The sequence below is a fragment of the Anneissia japonica genome, unplaced genomic scaffold (genome assembly GCF_011630105.1).
Source record: "Anneissia japonica isolate Jap-2015-1 unplaced genomic scaffold, ASM1163010v1 scaffold285021_len193445_cov190, whole genome shotgun sequence".
NCBI classification, from domain to species: domain Eukaryota; kingdom Metazoa; phylum Echinodermata; class Crinoidea; order Comatulida; family Comatulidae; genus Anneissia; species Anneissia japonica.
Genome location: NW_022718003.1, coordinates 111,769 through 138,780, shown reverse-complemented (window position 1 = coordinate 138,780; position 27,012 = coordinate 111,769). Strand labels below are relative to the sequence as shown.

Genomic DNA, 27,012 nt, shown 5'->3' with positions numbered 1-27,012 from the left:
TTCTTTCAACCGTGAGCAGTGATATTGTTTTTACAGTGACTAGAATGAAATCCCAGACAGTAATGAATATGAGATGGCTGTGTAAAAACACTGACTAAATATATAGATATTGGAAAGCTATTTTAGTCTAGATGCAGAGTAATAAAGACGAGGATGAAAGCACTTTACAGACTAACAACTTCATTCTATATACCCGCAAGCTTTTATTATTGCAGTGAAATTCATCAGGTGACTAAAGTGCATCTCTGCTAATAGTCGCATAAAGTAATTTACTTGCCTGAATGAAAGCCTGTAAAGTTAATGTTTAGTCTGCAAAGTGCTCTTTACCTTGTCTCTTTTACTGAGTAGGGGCTAAGGCACAACATGTTATATCTATGGAAACTCAAGATGGCTGGAAATGGCACTCTCAAACTTTGAATGCAATTGTCTTTTCTCTCCCAATTTTTATTATGCAGTTTACCTTGTCTCTATTACTGAGTTGGGGCTGAGGAACAAACTGTTATGTCCAATGGCACTCCCAAATTTTAGAATCTTAGTCATCTTATCTTTAGTAATATTTTAACCAAAAATTATTTTAACTTAAAGTTAGTCTTTATCATTGTATTTGTGCTAGTTTGATTATGTGCAGTATTGTACAGCCAATCTTATAGTGTTTTTTACTTTTTTTTGGCAAAACCCAGCGTACTGTTACTATTCAGCTGGATCTTTCATTTTGTCTTCCATTGTTTCTTTGTAATTAGTTTACTTAGAAATTGAATCAGATAAAATTTAAAAAAAAGAAATAAATTTGAATGCAATTGTTGCTTCCTTCCCCCCAATTTTTATCATTTTTTTTTTAATTAATGCCTGATGTTTTCAAAAAATTGAAAAAAATGTTTTATCAGTCACATCAAACACAACTCATCAGATTGGCAAATATAAATCAAGGAGGATAAGGTACAGGCAACATCTGTTTAGCAGAGTCAAATAAAAGGCAAGTACAATTTGCTTGTTATTCTGTTAAAATAGTTTAGCTTTAAAAAACTTAAAATTATAAGATTAATGACTAAAGGTGGTGTGCCACCACAAAAGCATAATGTGAGAATGACAAAAATGACAGGCAGGAGGCGACATGTTGAGGTAGCACAAAGATGACTCACAACTTGCTATGTGGCTGACGCCATTCGCATCCATATCAATTGACAGCTGGCTACAAATACTCCCGCGGCTTGCCATCGCATTCCCAGCTAAGCACCCAGCTATGTTTTCTAGGAACAAGTAAGAGTTGCTCTGTATCACATCACCTGTAAAAGAGAAATTTGTAAAAATGGAATGTAGGTGTTAAAATGATTATTGAGTAATCGATGTATCAATCAACCAATCAGAAATGGCCTACTTTGAGATTTACTCTTCTTATCATTAGATAAAAAAAAAATATTAAGTATTAGATGAGCCAATACATTATGAGGTAAACTGTGATTTTTACCAAGATTTACTGTATGTCCATCTCCTAATGGAAACTTCTGATAGCGCTCGACCCATGATGGGGGCAGCAGAGAGAAACGTTGGTGGAGAAGTGGCTCAATTCTTGAGGCAGATGGATCGGTCCGATGAAACATGTTAAAAACTTGTCCACAGGCTGGTTTTGGTGGTGGAGCTAAAATGACAAAAATATTTGGGGTTTTTTGCTTCAAATTTATCGTGAAAAAAAGGCATGTATGATATTATACTGGTATGCAGGTCATTAGGACTTTAGTGGAGTCCTATGTCCTATGACGCATAGCTTAGTTAGATTGCATACCAGCATAACATCCCTAGTCAAAATCTAGCCTCATTTGTGGTGCTCTTTTATCTTTGATGACTGTATGTGATATTTTTGGAATAGCAACAAAAGAAAATGAACTTAATAGGAAACAATAAAAAAAATTTTAAAAAATCTTGGCTTGGAGGAATATTTTAGTATTTATATTATATTTGGTTTTACAAAATTTTATAAGACATTTGCAGTTACTCAAAGCATCAAAGCTCTGGTATATTTTACACTGCTGTATTTATGTTATATATTATCATTTATTACTCATAGGATTTATAAATCACTACAGTGTAAAATAATTTCTTGTAATTATAATTATAAAACAAAAAATTAATAAATATTAACTTAATATTTTAAAACATATGGTTGAATCTATATTAATTTATATTAAGTTTGTATAAAGGTTTAAAGTCTGACCTCGTCACAAAACTCACTCTCCAGAAACCAGTGCTCCGATTTCTTATGAAAAAAATATAAACAGCTTGGCCAATTAATTTTAGAAACATTAAGAAAGATGAAGTAAACTTAGCAGGCATTCAATAGAATGTATCACTCTTACCTGACTTGTCTCTATATGTTAACATACGCTGAGTGATAACGATCCCCAGTTGAGACCCAAAGAGAAAAAAGTTTCCAACTTCAAACTCCAGACGAGGCAAGTTCTTATCCACCGTAGAATCAAAACTCGCCACACTCTCAGTATGTTCATAGAATGGCGTGGGTAAAGGCATATCCTCTGTGAAGCTTACTTCTTTCAGAACACATGGGTTGGAAAAACGTTTACGATGCGAGGTTCTTAAAGGAGCAGTTGTCTCGCTTTTACGTCGGAGGACTGGCCTCTCATAGTTAAATTCATTAGCACTGGTGAAGCTTTGACTGTTGGAACGAATTTGATCATTTGGGAAAGATGGAGAATGGACAGAAGGTGATGGGAAGTTGATTGTTAAGGCATCGGAGTCATCAATACTGGCCTGACTTCCACATGTACTCGATGTTGAGGACGGTATGGAAACGCCTCTGCATAGTGCATCATAGCCAAGAATACTTCCAACACTGTCGCCTATTAAGCATATCTGTTGAAAATTAATATCATTATTAATAGATTACTCACACCAAATATGACATTGTAAGATACTAATTTGGATAAACCGACTATTGTACTCCCACTGTACCATTTCAACAACACCCCTCAAAGTTCCTTTTTCTTTGGAAATCAAACATGGTTCTATTATTTGGGAGGGAGAGAATGAATTATTTAAGTACAGAATGGCAATAGTCAATAATAGAGAACCAAATAGTCAATGGTTACAGAGTCCATACAAAATGTCTTCTCCCAACACAAAAAAATATACAAGATGCTCTAACATAAACATTATGAGGGTTAGAAAGTGCCAAGATTTAAACCAAGGGCTCATGGATTGAAAGGCAAGTATTGTATTTATTCAAATAATTCCCCAGGGGCGTTCATTGTGGAGGAATTTTGAGGGGGTGTTTAATCGAAGGAGACAATAATTTTTCTGTTATAAAATGGATTATACTCAAATAAATGCCCCTTAATTTCACTGTAAGTGGAACTGTAACTCATGATTACCATCAAAATGTGTTATTGCGTGATGAGAGACTTACTGATCCCAACCAAGGTTAGGAAAAATGATGTTTTATTTATTTTATTTTATTGTATTCTTTCTGGCAGTACAAAATCTATTCGGGTATTTCTTTGGGACATGTATAGCGTTTAAAGGAGGTACCGTTTTCTATTGTGCTGGAAATAATCGACGCATTCTTGCAAGATTTTATACTGCCAAATAATTGCGGCAAATCAGGCTTTGGGAGAACTTTGATATATCTATACTTTAACCATCCTTCTTTAAGTACATGTCTTGTTCTGCAAGCCCAAGTTATCTATCAGAGTTACCTGGCCATTAAAACCTTGCCCCTCCGGAGACTTCACAAACTCATGATACACAATATTTGCCCTGTTGATCACTGTAGTCACATGACCACTATACTGGGGGCAACCAGTGACGAGCAACGGCAATGCACCAATTGGGATGAAATCAGCAGCGGACCCACCATTCTCCCCTGACTTGTACCTTGCACTAATACTGTAAGGATTCAGACTGAAATAAAACAATTTAACACAAATTAAAATGTATCAGAAATGTACAGAAAAACCTCCTTTATTAGATGAAATTATATTTTCAAAGGTTGGATATCATAAAATTACTAAATTATTGGTCTTGAAAAAATTTTTCATATATGGAATTACTTAGTCTGTATATTTATTTAAGCAAATACTGCTTTGAAATTGAAAAATATTTTCCTGGTTCAACAGACACATAATAATGCTTATATCACAGAATGTATACTACGTCACAAATGTGGCCTTCTTCTAGTGGTTTTAACCTTCAAGTGTCATTTCCTGAATAGATCATAGTTGCGAATATTTATTATTTCATTATTTTTATTATATTTATAATAGTGTAAACCAGCTTTTGCAGTATACCACATGAATAATTCTGAAAAAGATTTGTAGCATGTTCAAAATATATCAATGTTTCATTTAATACAGATAACATTTGAATCATGGGGGGGAGGGGGTTAATTTAAGCTGTTTTAAGTTGGTTTTAAGCTTTAGTTGTTGATGTATCTTGTATTTTTTTTTTTGTAACTTTTGTTTTTCAAAGTGTGCCACTGATGTAAAAGTGTAAGCCTAAATAAATATTATTACAGTTCTTTCATAGCCATTCTCATGGCGTAACACAATACATAATCATTTTTTTGTCCATGCATTATCATCATTAATTTAAGTATTTGTCATAGAAAGTTAATTGAACACATTTTGATATCTATGTTACGAACGATAGAGATAGAACAAAAATGACAAACCCCGAAAGGAGCGCAACGGCATCTGAACAAACTGAAGGACAAGCAACCCAGCGGACTGCAACATGATCAACAGCGACTGGAAAATGAGCTCGGATGACGGCATCAAACGATGCCTTAAACGTGTTTATGTCACTTTGTTTGGCACTGAACTCTTGGACACCATCAAGGATATTACCACCATGCAGGACAATGAACAGGACACTTGTGGAGGTGGTCAGTAGCGGTGATGAAGTGTCATTGACGAAAGCAGAGCCTTCATCTGAATGGTCAGCTGTATCACTGGATGCTTCAAGATCTGTAGGATGGACAATTTTAGATTAAAATTTTGAATTTGTATTCTCATTGAAAAAGGGGGTTAAACTAAACTCAACTAGTTCAACCCGTTTTTCAACTTCCTACTGCCAATATTTTATATTTATTCTTTTTTTTTTTTTTGCAATAAGTTGAATATGATCAATACTTATTTAAAAAACATATTTTAATTGAAAACTAACATGATTTAAGACTAATTAATACTTTTCTATTTGTATTTCTTTATTCTGTACGCAAAACAATATCCAAGGATAAAAATACAATAAAACACTTAAATGACGAGCTATTTCCATTTCGCTTTGATATAACTCTATGTTATCTAAATTTAATAATTTTTGTAAACCAACAAAAACTGTGTTCCATCATCTTCCATTTCTTTTTTATCATTATACGTTCATAACTAAATTAACATTTTATAATGAGTTATTCAAATTCATCTCTTATAAAGAAAATCTTACCATCACCCATTCCGAGATTGCAAGCTGTTCCCCAATGAGTCAACTCTTCAAGGGCATCCTCCATATCTTCTGTAAGAACAAAAATGTAAGAAATTAAAATTTTGGAACTGTAGCTTGTCCTGGGTTCAAATCCTGTTTAGACACTAGTATTTTTTTTCTTAAAATTATCCGTTGTGCGCATCTCATCACGTTACTGACGACCAGTGTCGGCACAGTGCACGCCCTGCTTAAAACAACTCACAGCAGGCCTGTAACCAAGGTGGGTTTTGGGGGTTTGCACGAACAACCCTCTTTAAACAGTTTAGTATTTTATTTTAACCTTGAGTTACCTACTACAGGAAACCACTTCACATAAACCTGGTTACTGACCTGCACAGAGAGATATTTAGAGCAGCAAGTACATTGGTTATGTGTACGAACAGCAATTAATCAATTATGGAATAAAAAATATAATTCGTAAGATGAAATATGAACATTTCAAAAAATCACCTTGGGCATCAAAAAACTCTTCATCCGAGGTATCCGAATCAGCCTGCAAACTGTCCATCCTCCACTGAGCCATCATCTGGTTCTTACTTGAGGCTTCTAGAAAACAAGAAAAGCAAAACTGAATTTTAAGATATGACTTTGTTTACAGATAAGAGGCAGTACCTTTTTACAGATAATAAACAGTGCCTGGATATAGTTGTTTGTAGATAGATGCTTACAGGTAAGTTACCAGTGCCTGGATAATGATTTATAACAGGTTGACCAATGACTTGAGGAATATCCTCATTGTTTAACCAGCACATTTTTATGAGCCTTGTCCCTTGTACATAGTATCAACATATACCAGTAAGCTGACCGCAGACTAATACGAAAGCAATCTACTACACGTGATTGCTGCTTACTACTATGTCAGAAAATGCATAATGTATCTGGATACTTTTACAGGAAACTCTCTAGTTAGAAACAAGCTGATCCCAGGTTCCTGGATTGCACCAGAACTGTTCTCACGGCAACAACAACTTCATTTCTTGAATCATAATGAGTCTAAATTTATAGAGCACCACAAAATTTATTGGCTGGTCCACTAATGAATATTAATAAAATAAAATAAATATTTAATAAAAGTATATCAATATTTCAGTACCATCAATTTGGAAAAGGGAATATAGGACAATGATGTAGCTGTTTATAAAGCAATTCAAAGTTAGAAATGCACATGTCAAGGTCAATCGACAAAAACACCACACACAACATAATTGATTGACCTTGGATTCAAGCAAATGCAGTTCTAACTATGAATTGGCTTATTATATCTACCTGAAGATTATAATATCCTGAATGAAGGAACAATGAAAATGGATGATACATGAATAAACTTTATTTCTTAATTTTTTAATTTTAATAATATGACTGAAATGCTTGGGATTCACAAATTGCATATAAAATTTCAAAAGAGAAAGGAGAGAAAAAAAAGAAAGACAATGCAAAACAAATTAACTGGAGCAGTCACTCCATAAAGTGAATATAGTACCTCCACCCTGTGCCCGAATAATGAACAATACACAGACCGTGTATGATGGGTGATTCCATTATTTTCTGCCCTGTTGCTAAATACAGAACAATACGCAGGCCATGCATGGTTTTTTTTCATGCTTATGGGTAAAAAGAAAAAAAAATTCTGTGACCTTGTCCTTATCTTGTCCTTTGTTCTTTTCTTCCCAAAAGTTTCATCTCTTTCTAAGATCTTGCTGACAGGGGTAAATATATACCTCGTTGGTGAAGGTAATAAAATATGCATGATTATTTTATGTGCATGATTGTTACATGATAATGAGAATGGCATGGCATGGTAGTGTCCGTAGATGAAGAGAATGGTTGCCATATGCATGGATGTTGAGTAGGGATCAGTGGCATATATAGGAATTAGAAATTTGGAGTTGGCCCTAGAATGGACTTCTGAAGATAGATTGTCCAGACTATCTCAGCCACACCATTGGGACTAAGGTTACTTCAAATTTAGATGGCTAGAAATGGCACTCTCAGACGTCTTACATTATATTATATATAAGAATAATTTTCCAAAAATTAAGGGGAGATGGAAGGCAGGCAAACTGCAGGCCCCTACCATCCATCTTTGTGGATAGAAATTACAGTAGATGAAGAGTATAGCATATGTATACATGATCAGCAAACACAGACCAAATTAATGTGCATAGAAATGTGTGTACGTACTATGTGCTTATTTAATGTGTATGAATGGATGTATATAGTGGAACTAATTGGCTGACGTTGGTATGTAATGGCACTGTTTGTCTATATATATATTGCAATCTAATCCAGATTCTTCAATTTGTATTATTCTAAGCTTAGCCGGCTATGCAACATTTTAATGCATATGATATTATAACTAATGAGACATAGTCTAACATCAACTCACAGCCTTTGGATTATCTCAGCGTGTTTATTGCTATTCTATTGTAAATGCACATCACTTTGCAGACAACAACATATCTTAATTATTATATGTTGTCTTCTTTTTGTATTGGTATGGTATGGTAATATTCTATGCATGGAAGATTTTGCTAAATTGATTTGGGAAGTAGAAACACTGTGTTTAAATCACCTGTAGTGAGAATTCCCTTTTCAACATTGATGTTTTTCACACTCTATGATTATAATCGTCATTATAGCTATATTAAATATTGTCTGTTTTCATTTTTTATAGCAGTATTGTTTTAAATTAATAGTGAAAGATGGCAAATGCATAACAATACTGAATAAGCCATGCCCTTAAAACATGCAACAAATCTCCCTAATAAAAAGCATGCAAAAGAAACTAGCTATGTCATCTTTATTTTTTTTTTCTCAGAAAAATTGAAATACATTTCCTACGCGCCAATGCTGTATAGTTCGCATACTACTATACTTCTAATTATTTATTACTGCATTTTGCCTACATTCAGTTTCTTACTTTTTCACAAGAAAAAAACAACTAAGAAGAAATTGGAATCAGATTTTGATTACATCACAAAATCTCAAACAAAAACTGTTAAGATTTAATGCAAAACCGACATCAATAGACTATTAAAAGGCAGATAGTGGCTGTTCAGACATATCAACAAATGCCTACACACAGAGCAATCAACCTGTATTTCAAAAACACAAAATTTAGAGTCAGGCCATTGTGTAACCTACCAATTATGCTAAAAAGAGACTTAAAATCTCTACAATCTTCAGATCCAACAACCAACACAGCCAACAAAACTCAACACAACATTGGATCTTGAGAAAATCATCAACACAGCATCAGACAGAATACAATGGAGAGATTTTACAATGAAAATAAGCAGAGCAGCCAAAGTGGAAAGGTAAGAAGACTATTCAGCAGAATGGCATTAAGTGGTAGTATGAACTTTTCCTCAATAATTATTAATCTTGCAAAAGTATTTATATGTTGATGTTGGTTCTGTAGGTGCATTTAGCTGCTTTGATGATAACATAGGTTGTTTCACGATACCGTATATTCTAGTATACAGGGGTGTCACCAGGATTTGCCCAAGGGTGGGGGGGGCGATGCCCAGACAAGGGGTCAGATTTTCCCTACGAAAGCAAAGTGGGCATGGTCGAGCTTCGATTAAAAGGTTTCGAAAGTGGACCTGGGGGTGAAGCCCCCGAAAATTTTGACAATTTAGGGTTTTCAAAATGCTTATTTAATCGATTTTAGAGTCTACTAATATGTAGAAAATACATATAAATTTTTTTTCTCCCCGACGAATTGTGCTTTTCTCCCCTGCTGGCGCCACCCCTGCGCATATAAGGTGATCTGCGTACAAGACTCCTAAGTTACAAAAGATTTTTGGACGATTTTTATATGTCAGGTGTATAAGACAACCCCCTGTTTCCTACTTTTTGCTGCTTTTTATGGTCTTGATACTGCATCTACCGTGCAAAAAACTGAACCAAATAATATACAGCTAATCTTCCAAGTACTGTAAAACCATTTTATGGGCTTTTAAATATTTATCAAAATCGTATTTCCCCGCTCTTAAAATTGTATACATTCATACAAGCAGTTTGTAGCTTCCTTTCACTTGTAAATTTGCGTATGACGGAAGTTCCACACGTGAGATAAACAGATATGTTTTGCACGAAGGAGACAACTCCCTGTTATTAATCGTAATTTTTATATTTAAAGCCTTGTCTTAGACACAAGAATATAGAGTATTATAAAAAAAATTACAGCATTAGCCTTCATCCTTTAGATTAGTACAGTACAATACAGAATTAATACTACAAGTAGAAATATATCAACATACCCTGTTTGATTCTAGTAAAACACATTTATATATTACCTGCTGAGGCTGATTTTCGTCTTGAAGACTTTCTTTGAAATGTTCCATTTGCATTATCTGTTTTTTCCTCATCATTTTCATCTGATTCTAAACTCTGACTGTACGATTCCAATCTAGTTTCTCGTAGTCGTTTCTCACTGCTAGTTGACCTTCCATACCCAGTACGATTAAAATTAGAACGATTCTTATTTTTTTCTTTCTCTGACGGACTGATATCCTCGTCTTCGAGTGCAGCAGCCATTTTCTCCGCCAGCTCTTGTGCCGCTTTCTCTTCTAATTCACGGATATCTTCAATAGTAAGTCCGTGATATTCATCTTGCCAGCACCATGCTTGCCGGTGGGCATGTAGCATCACTTTCCTAAGACCTATAGAAAAATATTTTGTATTTGTAATTTTGCTAAGCTTTCTTAAAGGCTATAATCCCAGCTATTATGCAAATATTCTATCATCCATTAATAACTACTTGATGTTCTTTTATTTCCACATAGAATAACATACATAAAATTATTTATTCTAATCTTATTGACATTGCATCAAATTACTAGATGTTAAAATCACATAATTTGGAACTTTACAATAGAACCTTTGAATGCATATTTTAAACCAATTCTCCGAAGGACTTATCTTCCTTCATCTTATTTTTAAACGATCACAAGTCTTTTTTTATTGAAGAACTTATTACCTGTAGATTGTATAACAATAACAATAACAAAAGTATATTTTCCTTTTTATATTTATTATATATTTATATGTAGGCATGTAAATAAATTTTAAGGCATCCTGTTCTGTTATTGTTTGATGTGGTTTTTGAAATAAAGAATTAAAATAAGAAATAAGTGCACGTCTATTTGGAAAAAAATAGTTTAGGCTGCTTCGGCTGCTTTTGTGTGTATTTCTTATGATTTTACTTGACAAAAATGGCAACAAATATGATTTTCTATTAATTAATTTTCAAGGTTGTTGTCAAGGACTTCAAAAAATGACACTCTTACCTAGATAGAGTGATGGACAGCTTTCCTAATTTGCATAATTTGTCATTTAAACATTATCTCAATTAACCTACTTCTTATAATACCTTTTACAAACATCATTATTATTCATTTAATTTCAAACTTAGGCATAATATCTTATTTCTGGGCCACAGTATGCTTTTGTTAACATTTCTAGATTAATTATAACTTATGCAAGTGTTAATTGCTACTGCTGTGCTAACTAGATAAAATATTAGGTATTCAAATTAATACATAGGCTCTATTATAATGTGTATGCTTTTGTGTTTGACATAATTTATAATTATTAATTATATTTCTATTAGAAAATGAGATGTTAGCCAACAATTACTTAGATTATAATAGTTTATGTTTTGCATGAACAATTTAAAAAAAAAAAGTTATCCTTTAATAGTTATGTACTTATTTGTTGGTTTATTAACTGTTTTTATTCACTGTTTTATATGGAAAAAAAGAACAAATAAAGGTATTATTATTATTATCATCTGTATCATCATGATGATTGATGTCACCATAATCACCAACCATCCACCCCACTCCTACCATCATCATCATCATCAACATCATCATCATCACCACCATTAATAGTTTCATAAAACGAAACGATCATGGACATTTTGCATATTATTATTCTCTAATTCTTAGAATATATAATTATCATCATAGATTCTAATTAAGATTTATAAAGTAGCAATTGCATGTAAATGCATATTACCTTCTATAAATCTTAATTTATATAATTTCATAGTATTTATTCCACCAATAAAAATAGAATTTGATAAATTACATCCCTAATTGTTTCTATCAATTGCAATTTAAAAACACTTGGGTGATCTCAGAAAGCTATGGAAAAAAAACTATTAATTTGAGTTATAAATATTCAGGTACTATCTTTAAAGATTTACAATTATCCATCTTACTACTAGCCATAGCCTACAGGTTTATGTGATAAGATGAGATTACGCCTGGAGTTATAACCAATCAAAGGATAGAAAGCAAAGGATATTTACTTCTTTTAAAACATTACAAAGAAAATAATCAATTAAAAGATTCATTGTTATAAAAGACAGTGTACAAATCTAGATATAAATGGGATTATGCATTGTGCGAGTTGAAAGGCCGAGTGGTTAAGGCCGAGTCACCGCAACCTACAGCCATAATATTGGCGCTGGTTCTAGCAGTATGCTCGCCCATGGTTCCGGAGGTGGGACAAATCTTCTCGGATAAGGAATATACACCGTAGGCCTAGTGTACAAAGTTGGCTCATGTGCACTTTAAAGAACCAAATACATTTTTCGAGACGAGTAAAGGGGTTAACCCATTGCACTGGTCCATACATCCCCTGTTACCCTGCAGTTATGAACCATGCGTCCTTTGCAGGATGTACCTACGAAAACGTAAACATTTACTAATCAGAAAATAGAGTGTTTGGAATATCAGTATTTTGTAGCTTCTGAATGAGCATGGGCTCACCCTAAATGGTCAAATAGAAGGTGGGACACTCAGGTTAATATCACTACAATATTGATTACCTATGTCATGTATGAACTTCTCAATCCTGTTTTGCATGCCCCAATATCTGAACTCAACCTTGCAAAGTTTGTAGGCACACATAACCTCCGGTAACCCATGGTCAGCCCCTTGTTTCTGCCCAGCAATTGCCAACCAATTCTCCGGTAGAGGACCACGCCCTGTCTTGGAAGATTGAAACACATTTGGGTCTTCTTGTTTCTTGTAGTCGCTGCTGGACACAGGATCCTTTGCAACATCTATTAAATCTAAAATTAACAAGAATATGATGTGAAACTTTAACTGTAGTTACATTTTGACTTAGTTTGGGTACACACAATAACTGTAGATAAGTTCTAGATTAGTTGTTATGGCAACTTCCTTACCTTATGCATAGACCAACCTTACTGTACATATTAGTAGAATAAAAACATCATTATTGTTAAAAAACATACATACCTAAAATTCTGTTTTTCAGCTCTGAAGAAGTGAGTTTGAAGACATTCTCTTGGTTACCACGATCTGGTAAATAGTATGTCTCGACCTCAATAAAAAACTTCTCAACAAACGGGCAAGTAAAACGTGTCTTAGTATACGGATATGCATTCCATGCTTCTTCCTCTACACGTAATGCTGACTTTGGGAGAATTGCACGAAACCAACCTAAAATTGAAAGCAAAATACTATTTAAATTGCAATTTCAACTGTATTTCTCAATAATTTGTAGAGAAATGCCCGAAAAACCAACCTGAAATTGATTGGAAAAACTATAAAATTTTAATTATCAACTACACTTTATCAATAATATGTGTAAAAATGTATGAAAGCAACCTAACATTGAAAGGAAAAACCTATTAAATTTGCATTATCAATTGTGTTTGCAATAAATATGTAAAGAACAGTATTCTAGTAGCTGATACAGAAGTAGGTACAAATGAGACTAAGCTACATAATACGACCAACCACAAGACACACAGCCAGGTATGATCACATTTATTGTCAACAGTCATGGAAAGATAAATTCCGGATAACCTATTAATGATGTCGGCATCTAAAAATGCTCTGAATGAAGAAAACACAAAAAGCAGTTAAGATCATTTTAATGAAAGGTGAGCAGCCATGAAATTGCCGAGTTTTCTATAATCCATCAGTCGAGATTACTTCTTTGAAAATCAATCATACAGGTCTCATCTCAATCAAGTAAGCGCCATCGTAATGCACTACTGCTAACAGGAATAGAGTACCACATTTGTATCGTCACGACGCCAGGTGGCGCTCTCTGTTGTCAACAGACGTAGGTTATCGCTCATTACGCCTGAATGTGACTTCATACGCTTTCTGGAATAGTCATTTTAAAATCTAATATTTTACCATCAAAATGTACTAAAAACACAAAAGCTCGCATTATATTAGTTATTGAACACACATTTAATCATCAATTAAAGTTTACAAAAAAAATGTAAGATACAACATCATAATAATTACGTTAGAAATTGTGATCAATGGTTTGTAAGTGGAGAAAATGGCGTCCGGTTGAACTCTTTTTGCAACGATAGCAACGGAGTAGTATCACATGGTATCGTGACGTAACTGTAGTACTCTCTACAAAACATGTTAGTATCTACCTCACATCAAGATAATTCCTTGGTATGTCTATAAAATCTTCTGAGCATGCCCAGTGGAATGTTATAATAAACGATAAAATGGAGAGCATAAAAATTAAATTTATATGCTTACCATGGTAAAGACCATTATGATAAAAATGCTTATTGTAATCTTGTGTAGGCGTGATCGTTTCTCAGCTGGGTTTATTTTAGTTTTGTTTTTTAATTTAGTAATAGTAATTTTTAGGACTAAAATTTTTGTTCATTTTCTTTAAATGTGCTATGATTATGAAAGGTGTCATACAAATACACATCCATTACCGTCATCATAATGACAATGACAATGATGATGTCAGATGATGGTGTCGATGACATTGATAATGGAGATGATGATGACTGATTAAGATAATGAGCGGTTGTGATGATGATAATGATGATAATGATGATGATGATTTGAGTCCTAGTAAAGATGATGTCAGATGATGATGGTGATAACAATGACAATGGTGATAATGACTATGATGATCATGATAATGAGTGGTGATGGTGATGGTGATGATGATGATGATGATGATGATGATGATGATGATGATGATGATGTTTATCATAATTTTATAGTCACATTTTATAGTAATGCTGATAATTAAAATGATTTTACCTGGTAAATGATTGCCAATGTGATATACTTTATGAGTATACTGTCCTTTCCTTCCATCTTCCTTCTCATATGGCTCATTCACTAAGATCTCTACACCACTCCCTGCTCCTTTACTTTCTTCTAAACTTTTTTTCTAAGTAAAAAAAAAATGTTGAAATAATTATTCATTACACTTTGTACTTGTCGTTTGAGCTAATGCACAGTTAATCATCATAACTAAGGTACAGTATCGCCATGTTTTATTTTAAAAAAAATAAAAAAAGAATCACATGTCTTTATGTGTCTAACCATGGAGGCGCATCTCCAAATTTAAGTAGGAACTCATTGTGGTGGCATGTCGATTTTTTGGTTTGTATATTTTACCGAAAAGTAAAAACAGACCTATCCATTGGGCAATGGGATTTTCTATAATTCAGTGTTCTAATAATAGGAAGGAAAACGCCAAACTATATAACACAGTGGTAATATTAATTTTAATTACCAGTGCCTCAAATGGATGCATTATTCTTAATAGTATAATTATTATTTTTTATATAATTTAAAAACAAATACTGTTAGTTGCATAATAATTACAAGACAGACCAGGAGCCATGTGATTAAAAACAACACTTTGTGGATTCACATTGATATTAAATCATTTGATGTACGACTGCTGAATACTCCCTTCTCATTACTTCTGACATTAGCATAATGAGCTAAAAAACACATTTTAATATGTCAAATATAGTCAAACATAAACATGAGAGTTAATGTTCCAGAACTAACTACAAACAGAGAATCACTAACTGACTTGTAATAACATCTCAAATTGATTAGTAGAGATAAAAGTAAATCAGTTCACATGAACATTTCTTTTTTAGCATTCAAAATATAAAAACCAACATATTCAAATTGTTGCAATATGAAATCCATAAGGTAATATCATTTAAAAACATAATATCATTTTGGATAATCCACACTTTTAACTAAAAAATATACAATATATATATATAATTGTAATTTTAAAAACAATCTGTATATTTACAGATGTTCATGATTGTATTCTACATGCTATGGTAAAATAAGAAAAATTCAATTCAATTAAAAAAGTTCAAGTAAAATTTCGACCTCACTCTGACATCGATATCAATAATAATAGTAAATAATAATAACTAGCATATATCCGTGCTCTGCACGATGTTGAATGAGTGGGGAAAGGTGGCGATGTATATTGTTGAATGTTATGGGAAGTTGAGGAGGCCTGACGCAATATTTCTTAAATCTGAGCACTGCGGTATACATTAACAGAAGGGTTACTTATGTGATGTAAGCGGTTCGTAAAACATGGCGAAACAGGTAGTGATTTTTGGTGGTTTTTCACTGTTTTTTGCATTGTTATCCAATATCCAGCCTTAAAAAGTAGCGGAATGTGGTCTTGACATATAGAAACCCCAGTGTACGAGACATGAGCACATTCCTGCCAGTGATTTTAGAGGAGATAGGTGAAGTTACGCGGTGGCAATTAGCAGAATTAATATATAGATAATATATGTTCAATGACTTTCATCGCCCCTAAGACTCTCTTCGTGTCTACCGGCGCTATATAAATTTTCATTATTATTATTATTACTATTATTATTATTATTTCCTATGGGGAATTACAGTACCTAGTGGTAAATTGGGCAGTACAGCAGGAGACAATGTCCTACTCTTCGGAAAAATGTTATTTTTTCGATGTTATAAACTGCATCCGGTCGAGTCGTCGGCGACTAATTCCGGCAAACCCGTCTGGTGGTCTTTAGCGGCCGCCGATGGGAGGATGGATGGACACCCAGCAGCATGAAAAAAAAAACAGCTGAACAAAGGGCGGATGAACTCCTCGGAGCCAACGGCCAACGAGCTTTAGTTTAAGGAGTAGGTTTTTTTTCAAAATGTCAAACTCAAAAAGCTCAATCACCAAGCACATAGAGGCTTTTTCGCATGATGCGCTATACAAATCCAACTATTATTATTATTATTTTAATTATCCGACATATTTTTAATATAACACAAAGAAAACTTGAATCACAAACACAAATAATCAAACCAAAAGAGCAAACCCTTTCTGATTTTTGGGTATTTAAAAAAAATTCTGGTAAATTTAGCTAAATTCTGTAACTCTTGATCGGATCGTGAGAGTTGAAACGTGATAAAAAATTACTATTCTACTGAACGTTATTGAGCTGCTGTACCATCCATTAGGAATATACAGAATAATGATATTTGAAAAAAAAAAAGAAGATACACAGGGACAATATGTTTATCTCAAACAAATCTTTATGATAATAAATAATGATAATAGTTGGACTATTGTACTATATTCTTTTTATTATCCAGTACACATTGATCACCATGGATACAGAGGATAGAATTTGAAAAGGCCTTAGGCATTCATTATTATGCTGCTATTGCTAACATTAGAATAAGCTTGATCATTTGAAGTTTCTCAACAGAGTAACAGATAGATATCATAAATCATTCAACGCAAATCAATATCTAATTCTAGAATATAAATGTCAATGATAAGCACTCACGACTACGGAGTTTTCAACATGGTTGCAAACTACAGTAGAATGTTATAACCATAATACAGCCTTAAATGGCTTCTGCACATGTGCAGAAAGTACATAATACTTCAATTTGATTGGTCAGTGATAGAGCACAGCGCCGAACAACATTCAATTTCATCACAAAGCTAAAAAAAACTATTTGTTACAGTACCAATAATACATTGTTATAATCTAGACCATACATCTAATGATCTAGTCAGAAAATAGAAAATATGTTAATCAAAACAAAAGGAAACTAAACTGATGGCTAGTCAGTAGCTACAATTGTCTCAGACAAATCAGGCAGGGTGAACCTGGTTTAAACTTGGACTGTTTGGGAGACAAATCAGAGAGATAACTCATTGTAAGGAAAAAATATGTATGCAATGGCGGCGCTATGCAGGGAATTTCCCTCCCTGCCGGGAGCTTCCCCTGCCATTAGGGAATTTCTGGCACGCCCCAACCTAGCATTGTAAAGAAAAGTTGATGGTGACAAAACCTGACAGGCCAACTTCGAGAAGCCTGAGTAATGAGGACATTGCAGTATGATCCATTTTGACAGAACAAGAAGCCCAAACTTATGAGTATTGTAGCTGTATTTCACCGTGACAATATACAATAATTATTAATTATTAAACAGGATTTAATATCAACTTCAATCTAAATTACTTCGAATCATAGATACTTTAGAATGTACTACATTATTTTGATGCAAATACAGTAAAAATCGATGGAGCCACAAGTTAAACTACTGAGATTTGTCACTTTCACACAACTTAATAAATAAAAAGCGGTTGGCGCATCGGTTCTGGCTTGGACTCCCAACCTTGAGGTCAGGGGTTCAGAACTCTCGCTGTGCAAGTTGCTTGTGTTCTTGGGCAAGGCACTTTACATTTGTCTCTCTCTACCCAGAGTATAAATGGGTACCAGGTTGTTCACTACTGGCCACCCTACTCACAATACCGAGGCTTATGATCCGTTGCATGCATATTGACAGAAATGCGTCGTCCGACAACCATCAGGTGCAATGAGTTTCCAGCTTAAGAACAATTTGCTGGGATTTTAGCGTCCATCTCTCTTCACACCTCCTGTTATAAAACAGTCCTTAGTGGCCAACTGAGGAAAAGGTTGTCAAGTATAACACAGTATAAGGAAATTATACGGAGAAAAATTGCCTAGTGTAGTACAGTTAAAACCTTAGTGCCCTTAAAAACCTACAATTACAGGAAACATGGTCTGTAAGATTAGCAGATGAGAATGTAATCTAGAAAAATCTTTCATTCAATCATGTATGAAATTTGCATAGTTGCTCTAATTCTATGATTATTTTTTGTTGTCGTTCAATGAGGATTCTTTGCAAGAGTATGCATGAGTTTTTTTGTTGACATGTTTTTAATGGTTTTCTATTGTTATGTAACAATTTATTCAGAATTATGAATATAAAATAAAATTGACATTGCCACGTGTCTACACTCTCGAGAATCATAAACTGCAATGCCTGATTGGGAAGGGAAGACACCTTTTTTAAATTTATGATAGCATTCATGCAAATTGTTATCACTGCCTAATCAATATTCAATAATAATAATTAATTATATAAGTAAATAACTAACCTATATGAGGAGTTGTCCAATACTGTACTCACAATATTTAGAATGCATAAAATAAGAACTTGAGAACATTAAACTATATATTTCTGTATTACCACAACAGTACAATGTAACATTAGGTACTATACATGTTTCATTGTGGAACTACAGAGGAATACAGTATTTGCATACTTTAGTGTTTTTATTAACTTAACTGAAAAAATATTCATTAAACAAGAGGGTAAAATTCTTTGAAGCCATATGTGAAAGTGAATTACTAATTGATCTCTTTACCTCTGTTTGGTGTTATTGAGAATTTTCTGGCTGAACAACCTATGATCTAATTACCAGAGTTCTGATGTTACACAAGAGCAAACTTTAAACAACTATACACAATCGAGTATCCATTGTGCGTCGCGAGGGTCTCAAACATAACACCATGGAGGTATGAAATAAATCGGCTATCTGTAATAGAATATGTTATGTCAGAAAATCTTACTTTACAAAATTCAGGTCTAATTTCTCCAGACATACAGTATAGTAGTTAGTTAACAGTTCTAATTATTTTCGCACAACTTAGGTCTACTCACATCAATCAAAGATGCAAGACTCCAGAAAACTAATTAAGCATGAAATTAAAGAGATCAAAGAGATCAAGATGGCTGTTACAACCCCGGAGCTTCCAGGGGCGTGCCCTCCTGGTCCCCACCATATGTACGGAAACATCCCTTCCTAAGCCTATGCTTTTCGTTTGGTGCCTTGTTAATGTCGGTATGCAGTCAAGCATGGATGAGATAAATTCGGACACATAGGGTGGCAGGAGTAGTATTGGCGAGCTCTCAATCTTAGCCCTCACTGTGAATTTCACATCTAACCTAAAGGCTAAGATCCTGGACCATAACAGGGGTCCCAAGTCTCCCAGAACTCACAGGAGTCTCCCGAAAATTGGGACGGCCTCCCGCACTCCCGCAAGCAAGCAAGAATCTCCCGGAAATCAACCCATCTCCGCAAATTCATAATTTTGCATCTCACGGAAGTCAGTTACGATGGGTATCCCTATGTGCAGCAAAATAAAATTAAATATGTAAATAAGAAAGCCCATTAACCAGATCAGTGGTGGATTCAATGGAGGGGGAAGCCGGACCGGGCCCCTTAAATATTTCTAAATTATGAAAAAATGGGGTAGAAAAGAAAATTGTATTCTAATTTGGAGAGGGGCATTTCAGGGCATCTAGAGATACTATAAAAATTTCTTACCTAAGCTCCTGGAATGGTGAGGGCTGATGTGGTCTAGACCCACCAGCTGTGAAAGTCCCTCCATTCCCCCTCCCCACACTTGAAATCCCCCATGACCTGTCACTGCAGATCTCCCAGAAATGACTTGCGACCCCTGCCATAAAAAGTGCACCAACCACTTCAATAATCAATGTTTATTGAAATTTACTCTGTCATCAAATGAGTTACTAATTATGCTTTAAATATCAAATGTATAATTTTGATATTAAATCTAATATTAATAATTTAATTTGAAATTAATGTGAGCATAACTATACTATATAGAGGTTGTAAAATTAATATTTAAAACATATCTTCCATCAATTACATGCATATATTCTGGGAAGAATGTAGCTTTCACTGAAGACAAATAACAGGTTATAAATATTTAACATTATGGCATATATATCGCCGACTTCAATATGTTTTTATGAATATTTTTAATGGCACAAATATACCTTAGCATTTCAATCACAACAAAGATAAAAGGTTATTACGTTGTTTGATGAAGAAAGGCTGATTGATTTCTATTCAGATATTAGGCCAAACTAAAAGGTTATGTATCTCATTTCATGGCACATAGGGCTTCAATATAATTTTATGAATATTTTAATGTCACAAAACACCTTGTCATCTTCACTGCAATAAACACCAATTTTCACAAGAGGATACATTAACCTTTGTTAGATAAAAAAAAATTGATCAACGTTTTTTTTTTTAAATATGTATTCACAGGTATTACGCTTTTAACTAAAAAAAACCTGTTCGTTATCTTTTTTTAAGATTAGGCTCAAATTTTATGTCACAAAGATCATTGTTACCACACACACATTTATGTAAGACAGACCATTCCTACTGTTAAGAAGTTATGTATAATACAACGCTAGATATCTGAAGGTCGTAGGTTTGATTCCAAACCGAATAACTTGCTTTCAAAAAATTTAAACATACTAATAATTGGTTTTTTTTTATTAATTTCATTGTTACCTAGACATTTATGTATGATATATTATCTATAAATTTAAAATAAGCATTATTAAACTGTGACATCTACTGGCAGCCGCACTGTACATTAATTATTATCTACCATCTACTATTATTATAATTATATTTTCCGCCATGCTATTTACACCATAATATCTATCTTGTGATAAATCAATGCAGGTAAAACATATCATCATATTTACTAGAAAGAATTTTTATTACTCATTATCTACTACTTTAGACACCGGCTATATATGTATGCCTACGATTACATCTATTACAACTACCCTTAAAAGATCTTTAAGCCTACAAGTCAATCTATAGTGTTCTTGCTTATTCCTTGTCTACCATATGTTACGAAAGGAACACAATGGTCAACTTTTCTGTAGCTATGCTTATATTAGCAAATGCATTCCCTTTGTCCATCTGCCTAACTGGACATGCATCGCCAAGGGGTTGCCATGGCATTACCATGGAGCAACACATGATGGGGTTAAGTAGAATAGAGCTTCATTTCGATATGAGTGATTGAATTATGTGATGCCATAAATAAGCATCAGTCTATCAGATATTTAAACAAGTCATTCCATTTAGATAGTCACATGCAAGTTAATCTACAATATGCTTTTAAAATCTTGGGATATGCCAACTGAAGATCTCAAAGAAATGCCCTTTCCTTGATAACATCCAGCAACATCAAACATGGAAGACAAAGTAGTTCTTATATTATACATTGGGTTCTCGGGGGAGGGAGATGACAATTTCCATCGAAGTCCAGGGGGGGGGGAAGCCCTAGTGGGTGTGGCCCTGTGGCACCTAAAGAAACTGGACATCTTTGGGCCAATTTAAAGCTGTTCTTAGAAGATGTTTTAGAAACTACGCCAAAAAGACTTGGCACAGGCTTTTAATACTGCTGTTGGTATTAAGCTGAAGATTCTCCCCAGAAAATGAATGCTTATCATTACCATCAAAGGGCGCTCATCAAATTTCAAGGCTATCAGCAGATTTTCAAACCCTGAGCGGTTGGTATAGCCTTTACCAACTGCAACCCCACCAAGGTTTGAAGCATAGGCAAAAACTTTAATATGATGTCTGCGAATAATCCACCAGTATCATTTCTCTTGAAAATTTAACTTTATGCCAAAATAATTATAGGTTGACATGTCCTTCCGTGATCACCCATGATTACTGTACCATTGATGTACGAATGAATTAGCATTTCAAATAGCTTCCAAATTTAGGCCACCTTTCACTGCATTAAGTGGGATTATACTCTACATTAAAAAATAATTTAATGACTAGAACAGACATGGCAAAATGTAGGAGAATGTGTGTAGAATTTCAGGAGACAAATTTAACTGTATCCCCAAAACTCCAAAGAGATTAAGGGTTACTCATTAGGCCCTCACCCCTTTAAAATGTACTACCAATTATTTTTGGTTTGCTATTCTCAAAACACAGGGAAAGCCAAGGGGTTAAATAATTCTTGACAAATTGAGAAGTATGGAATAAGGACACCTTTTAGTTTACACTAAAGCATAACTTGTTTTCATAATTCAAGACATGTTCTCTAAAGGTTGTTAAAATGAATTTTGTATTCCATAACATGTTTAGATGAAGTAGTTGTGAATAGGCGTGAACTTCAACCCTTCATTACTGCATCATATGAGACATAAGACACCCAACTTTGCACAATGTATTCTGTTTTTTCTACACCCTATCTATCTATTATTTCATATAGGAAAATATCATCTAATATTAAAAGTAATTTGTAAGTTCATACAGTGAAAAATACTTGGCTATAAATACCAACATCTACACTATTACAGCGTTTCCAAAACTGTGTGACGCGACCAAAAACTATGTTATACATCTAGCCACATGTTTACAATATATGTGAATGTTTTGTGCTTGTTCAGAATGCATAATGACGATAATCTTACCAACTGGACTCATAAACTTCAGTTCAGTTCATTGTATTTTATAGAAAACATTTGTAAAAATTGAATAATTCAGCACATCATGCAAAAGTCTGGTGATTTTTTTTTTAAAGCAACAGATGGTAATGTTTTATTATCAATGGTGCTTAATATTAGGCAAGATTTTTTACAAACCTTTTTTTAGCAAGCTTTTGAGATAGAATGAAGAAGATAAATGTAATATTGAAATGCCTTTACTATTTTTATCAATTGTACTGTTATTCCAGTCTGTTTTTGTTTTGAATAGCCTTTTGCTTTTTTTAACTGACAGATCTTCAAGCATCACAGCTTTATTTTTCTAGATAGTAATCTATCTTTTTAACAATACAATTTATTTTGGCTTATTTTCATCTCGTCCCTCTCTGATGCAGAAATGGACTTCAACTATAACATATCAAGATGTTTCATCAATTACATGAGCTATAGTACAGAGTACAAGAGTGATATAATTACAACACAATGTGTAATGTAACATTATGTGAGAATCACAATTCCAGTCTAAGCAGCAAAGTGCTCCCCTCCCCTTATAATGGAACGATCTGGGTGGGTTCTTTGATAGGAAAGGAAGAACTGCGGAGGCGGCAAAGATTTGTTCCCATTATCATAATCCATCTTTGATTACAGTACCTACTTTACTGCAACATCTTCATAATGATAAAACACTCTTTAAAAATCATCAATACCGGGTTTGTCTTGTACAGTAAATCTATATCCTTTCGTTTTGGTATTTTCATTGCATTAATGTTGTATTTACATGGTATATCATCACATCACAAGTAAACAGCTTTTAAATGGCAGTTGATTACAAGCACTTTATATCATCACCATCATTTACCATACAAACAAGTAAAGGTTTTAACTGCCAAGAATTACATTTTCTCCATTTAACATATTTTATGACAATAACATTTTAATTCATTATAATATTTCTACTATTAAATATAATGGATAAATAATATCTGATATGTCCCAAAGGAGTACTCTTGTGGATGGTTTTATCAAATTTAATCTAGGATGCAAGTGTATATAGCCCTAACATCTGTTTCATCTATATTATTCCTTTTTTATTAAAAAATACAGTAAAACACTGTATTGGTGTGCCCATGCAGTGTTAGCTAGATAAATATCCCATACCTAATTATGCATGTATGAGAAGGTGTGGTAATGAAGAGATAATCATAATAAAAAAATGTAAATTTAATGTATTCTTGAGAGGTAAGGTCTTTTTATCACTTCATCGTTGACACATAATGACATCAAGTGTTAGTAATCCTACTTGAAATATGTGTAATTTTTGTCGGACTTAATAAACCATATGACCCTGGACTGTTATTGCTTCATAAACAGTGTGTATCAATCATAATCAAACACAAAATGCATTTCAATTATGTATTGCTAACTATATGTTGGTTTTAAGTCTTCCCTTATTTAACACTAAACATGGCAATTACTATCACCTCAGCATAGTTCATACTGTTTCACAAATCCATAAACCTCCTACATATAAATAACAATACCATGTATTCTCAATTATAAGATGAGGCTTAAAATAGAAAATTAAAATTGAAAAACATGGGGTCATCTTATACGTACAACACACAAATTGTTGAATTTTACTGATGTTCCTCTTATGTGCGGATCATCTGTAACACCCGAAATGAAGTTAGCTGTTAGTATGAATGAATGCAATTAATAGGTATTTGTAATACAATGTATCACAAATATTTTACACTAAAAATATTATACACTATTATACACTAAAATATTACAGCAGAATTATTAACTTATCAGATAAGAACAGATTTCTCTAATTAAAGACCACTCCAATTTAAAGACATTTCTGTAGTCCCAAATTAACAATTATGTTGTTTATCTTTATTATTCTAATTTGAGACCAAAGCTGCTAAAGACCATGGAAACCCCCAGTCCCAAAATTGTTCTTTAATTGGAAGGGGACCTGTACTGATAAGAAACCCCTAAGAATATTACAAGTATAGTGAATAAAACTGTTTATTGGTTCTACAACAGCTACCACTTAAGGCAGAAGTGTCTGTCGGAAGATTTCCACAGTTTTTTTTTTACTTTGTACTACTACCAACATAGACGAATTATTACCAAAACTGTATGTGCTTTAAGAATATTACTTATTTATGACGAAACATTAATTTTCAATTTTATGTTCAACTTTAGAACCAATAAACAAAACTTGGGACATTACGAAGTCAATTTGCAACTATATTATATTAACAACCTTCCAATTTTACAATTTGATTCAATCATGCATACATTTACATGATTATGAGCTTAAATGAGACTCAAAGTAGTTTAAAACAGTTGACCTTTCAAGGAGAGTAGATCCTCCAGGACTCAATTTTATAGTGGTTAACATCACTAAGTAAGGTTACCACATCATCACTATGGTTACTACATTATCATAATTTTTGATGAACAACAAAAAAAATAACTACAGGAGTTGTATTTGAGTCTGGGTAGGCATTTCATTTTTAATTATTTTTTGTGTCAATATTTATTGACCAGAAATTACTATACCTGGCACTACTATTAGTATATTAAATAGCTTATTACATAAATTTAATATTACTACTTTATTATTACTATTATAATGTCCAGCACTGCAACAGTGAGTATTTTACCTGGGTACAAATCACTATCAGTAAATGCAGGAATAATACAAAGGGTCAGGAGAGACCCAATCGAACACAAACAATAAGAGCTATCCTTCTTGAGTTCAAGTTCCCACTTTATTTATCCAGATGCCCAGTAACAGAGGGTTGTTCTTCCTTGTAACTGTGCACATAATTATACAATATAGAATATAAAATTATAGGATTTAAACATTTGGTTGTAAAAATAAATATACCTTTAAAAATGAGATATTTATTATTATGATGCAAAAACAATAAATATTGACATCCCACCACCCACCTCCTCCCCCACCCCATAAATTTTACTCCAAAACCCTAACCAAAGGGGCCAAGGCAGTGCTTTGGTTTGCACCACTCTTAGTTAGACCTGTTCACCACCTGTTGGAAATCAAAAAAACTTCTGACTTGAGTTTGAGCATATCCACAGCACTTGTTACTTGTTGCTTTTTTTTCTTTCAGTTACGAAGCATTTTAAGTTTTTCCCTGGTCATGGTCAACATGCTTTTGTGCTGCAGTCATATTGGAGCAGTAGTAGGCAACCCGGCACCCATAAATACTTCTGGGTGGAAGGAGGCAATGAAGATAAAGTGCCTTGCTCAAGGACACAAGTGAGATGCACAGTGAGGGACTGAAACCCCAGACCTCATGGTTGGGAAACCAAACCATTCCCATTGCGGCAAACCACAAAACGCTTCACTGAGACCCTCCAGTCTGATAGGCCTAACAATGAACTTCTTAAAAGTATCTATGATCAACCCTAAACTTCAACAAATTACGCTATTATTAGGAACTCCCTTATATAGATCGTTTATTGGATTGTGAATTTCATTGGAGAACATTGATGAAAAGTTTATTACAAGGTGTTTATTCGGATTAGGTAAATCTTATGGTAGGTATATTCTTTCAAGTACATCAATGGTTTACTTGAAGAAACTTAATGGGTATTGCAGGGATGTCACCAGCTTTTTGGACTGCCGGTCGGCGTTTTCCCGAGGGAGGGGGGTCGCCGTATTCGTGGAAGCTCTTAAAAACCAAAAGGCCTAAGTCAAGTAGGCCTAGGCCCGAGGCTAGCTGACGCAATTCTTTTAGGCTAGGCCCAGGTAGGCCTAGGCCAGAATTTGAGGAATGCAACAAAACAGATGAAGATGAGACTTACTGTAGGCCTAATTAAATTCAATAGTTGACATGCTTTGTTTTAGATTAAAAAATAATAATAAACAAATCCCGGTGACAAAGCGTCGATCCGACTGTACCCAGCCGCAATTGCCGTAATTTCACATGTTTGATGATTACCACGATGAATGTGTATGTCACCTGTCTCTTATACACATCTAGATGTGTATAAGAGACAGGTATATACGTTCTTGATCATCGTAATG

The 27,012-nt window shown here is 33.8% G+C and overlaps 1 protein-coding gene across 1 annotated transcript in view; it reads right to left on the bottom strand.

The window, feature by feature from the left end:
• LOC117110405 (protein retinal degeneration B-like) overlaps positions 1-27,012 on the bottom strand; it is a 52,893-nt gene that overhangs the window by 9,759 nt on the left and 16,122 nt on the right. Inside the window, exons 3-13 of the mRNA XM_033253101.1 lie at positions 14,574-14,706; positions 12,771-12,974; positions 12,335-12,580; positions 9,792-10,157; positions 5,941-6,036; positions 5,452-5,520; positions 4,682-4,976; positions 3,708-3,912; positions 2,352-2,865; positions 1,466-1,636; positions 1,140-1,283 (exon numbers count right to left, since the gene is read on the bottom strand). Of these exons, the coding sequence (XP_033108992.1) occupies positions 1,140-1,283; positions 1,466-1,636; positions 2,352-2,865; positions 3,708-3,912; positions 4,682-4,976; positions 5,452-5,520; positions 5,941-6,036; positions 9,792-10,157; positions 12,335-12,580; positions 12,771-12,974; positions 14,574-14,706 (2,443 nt within the window). The remainder of the gene's footprint in view (positions 1-1,139; positions 1,284-1,465; positions 1,637-2,351; positions 2,866-3,707; positions 3,913-4,681; positions 4,977-5,451; positions 5,521-5,940; positions 6,037-9,791; positions 10,158-12,334; positions 12,581-12,770; positions 12,975-14,573; positions 14,707-27,012) is intronic.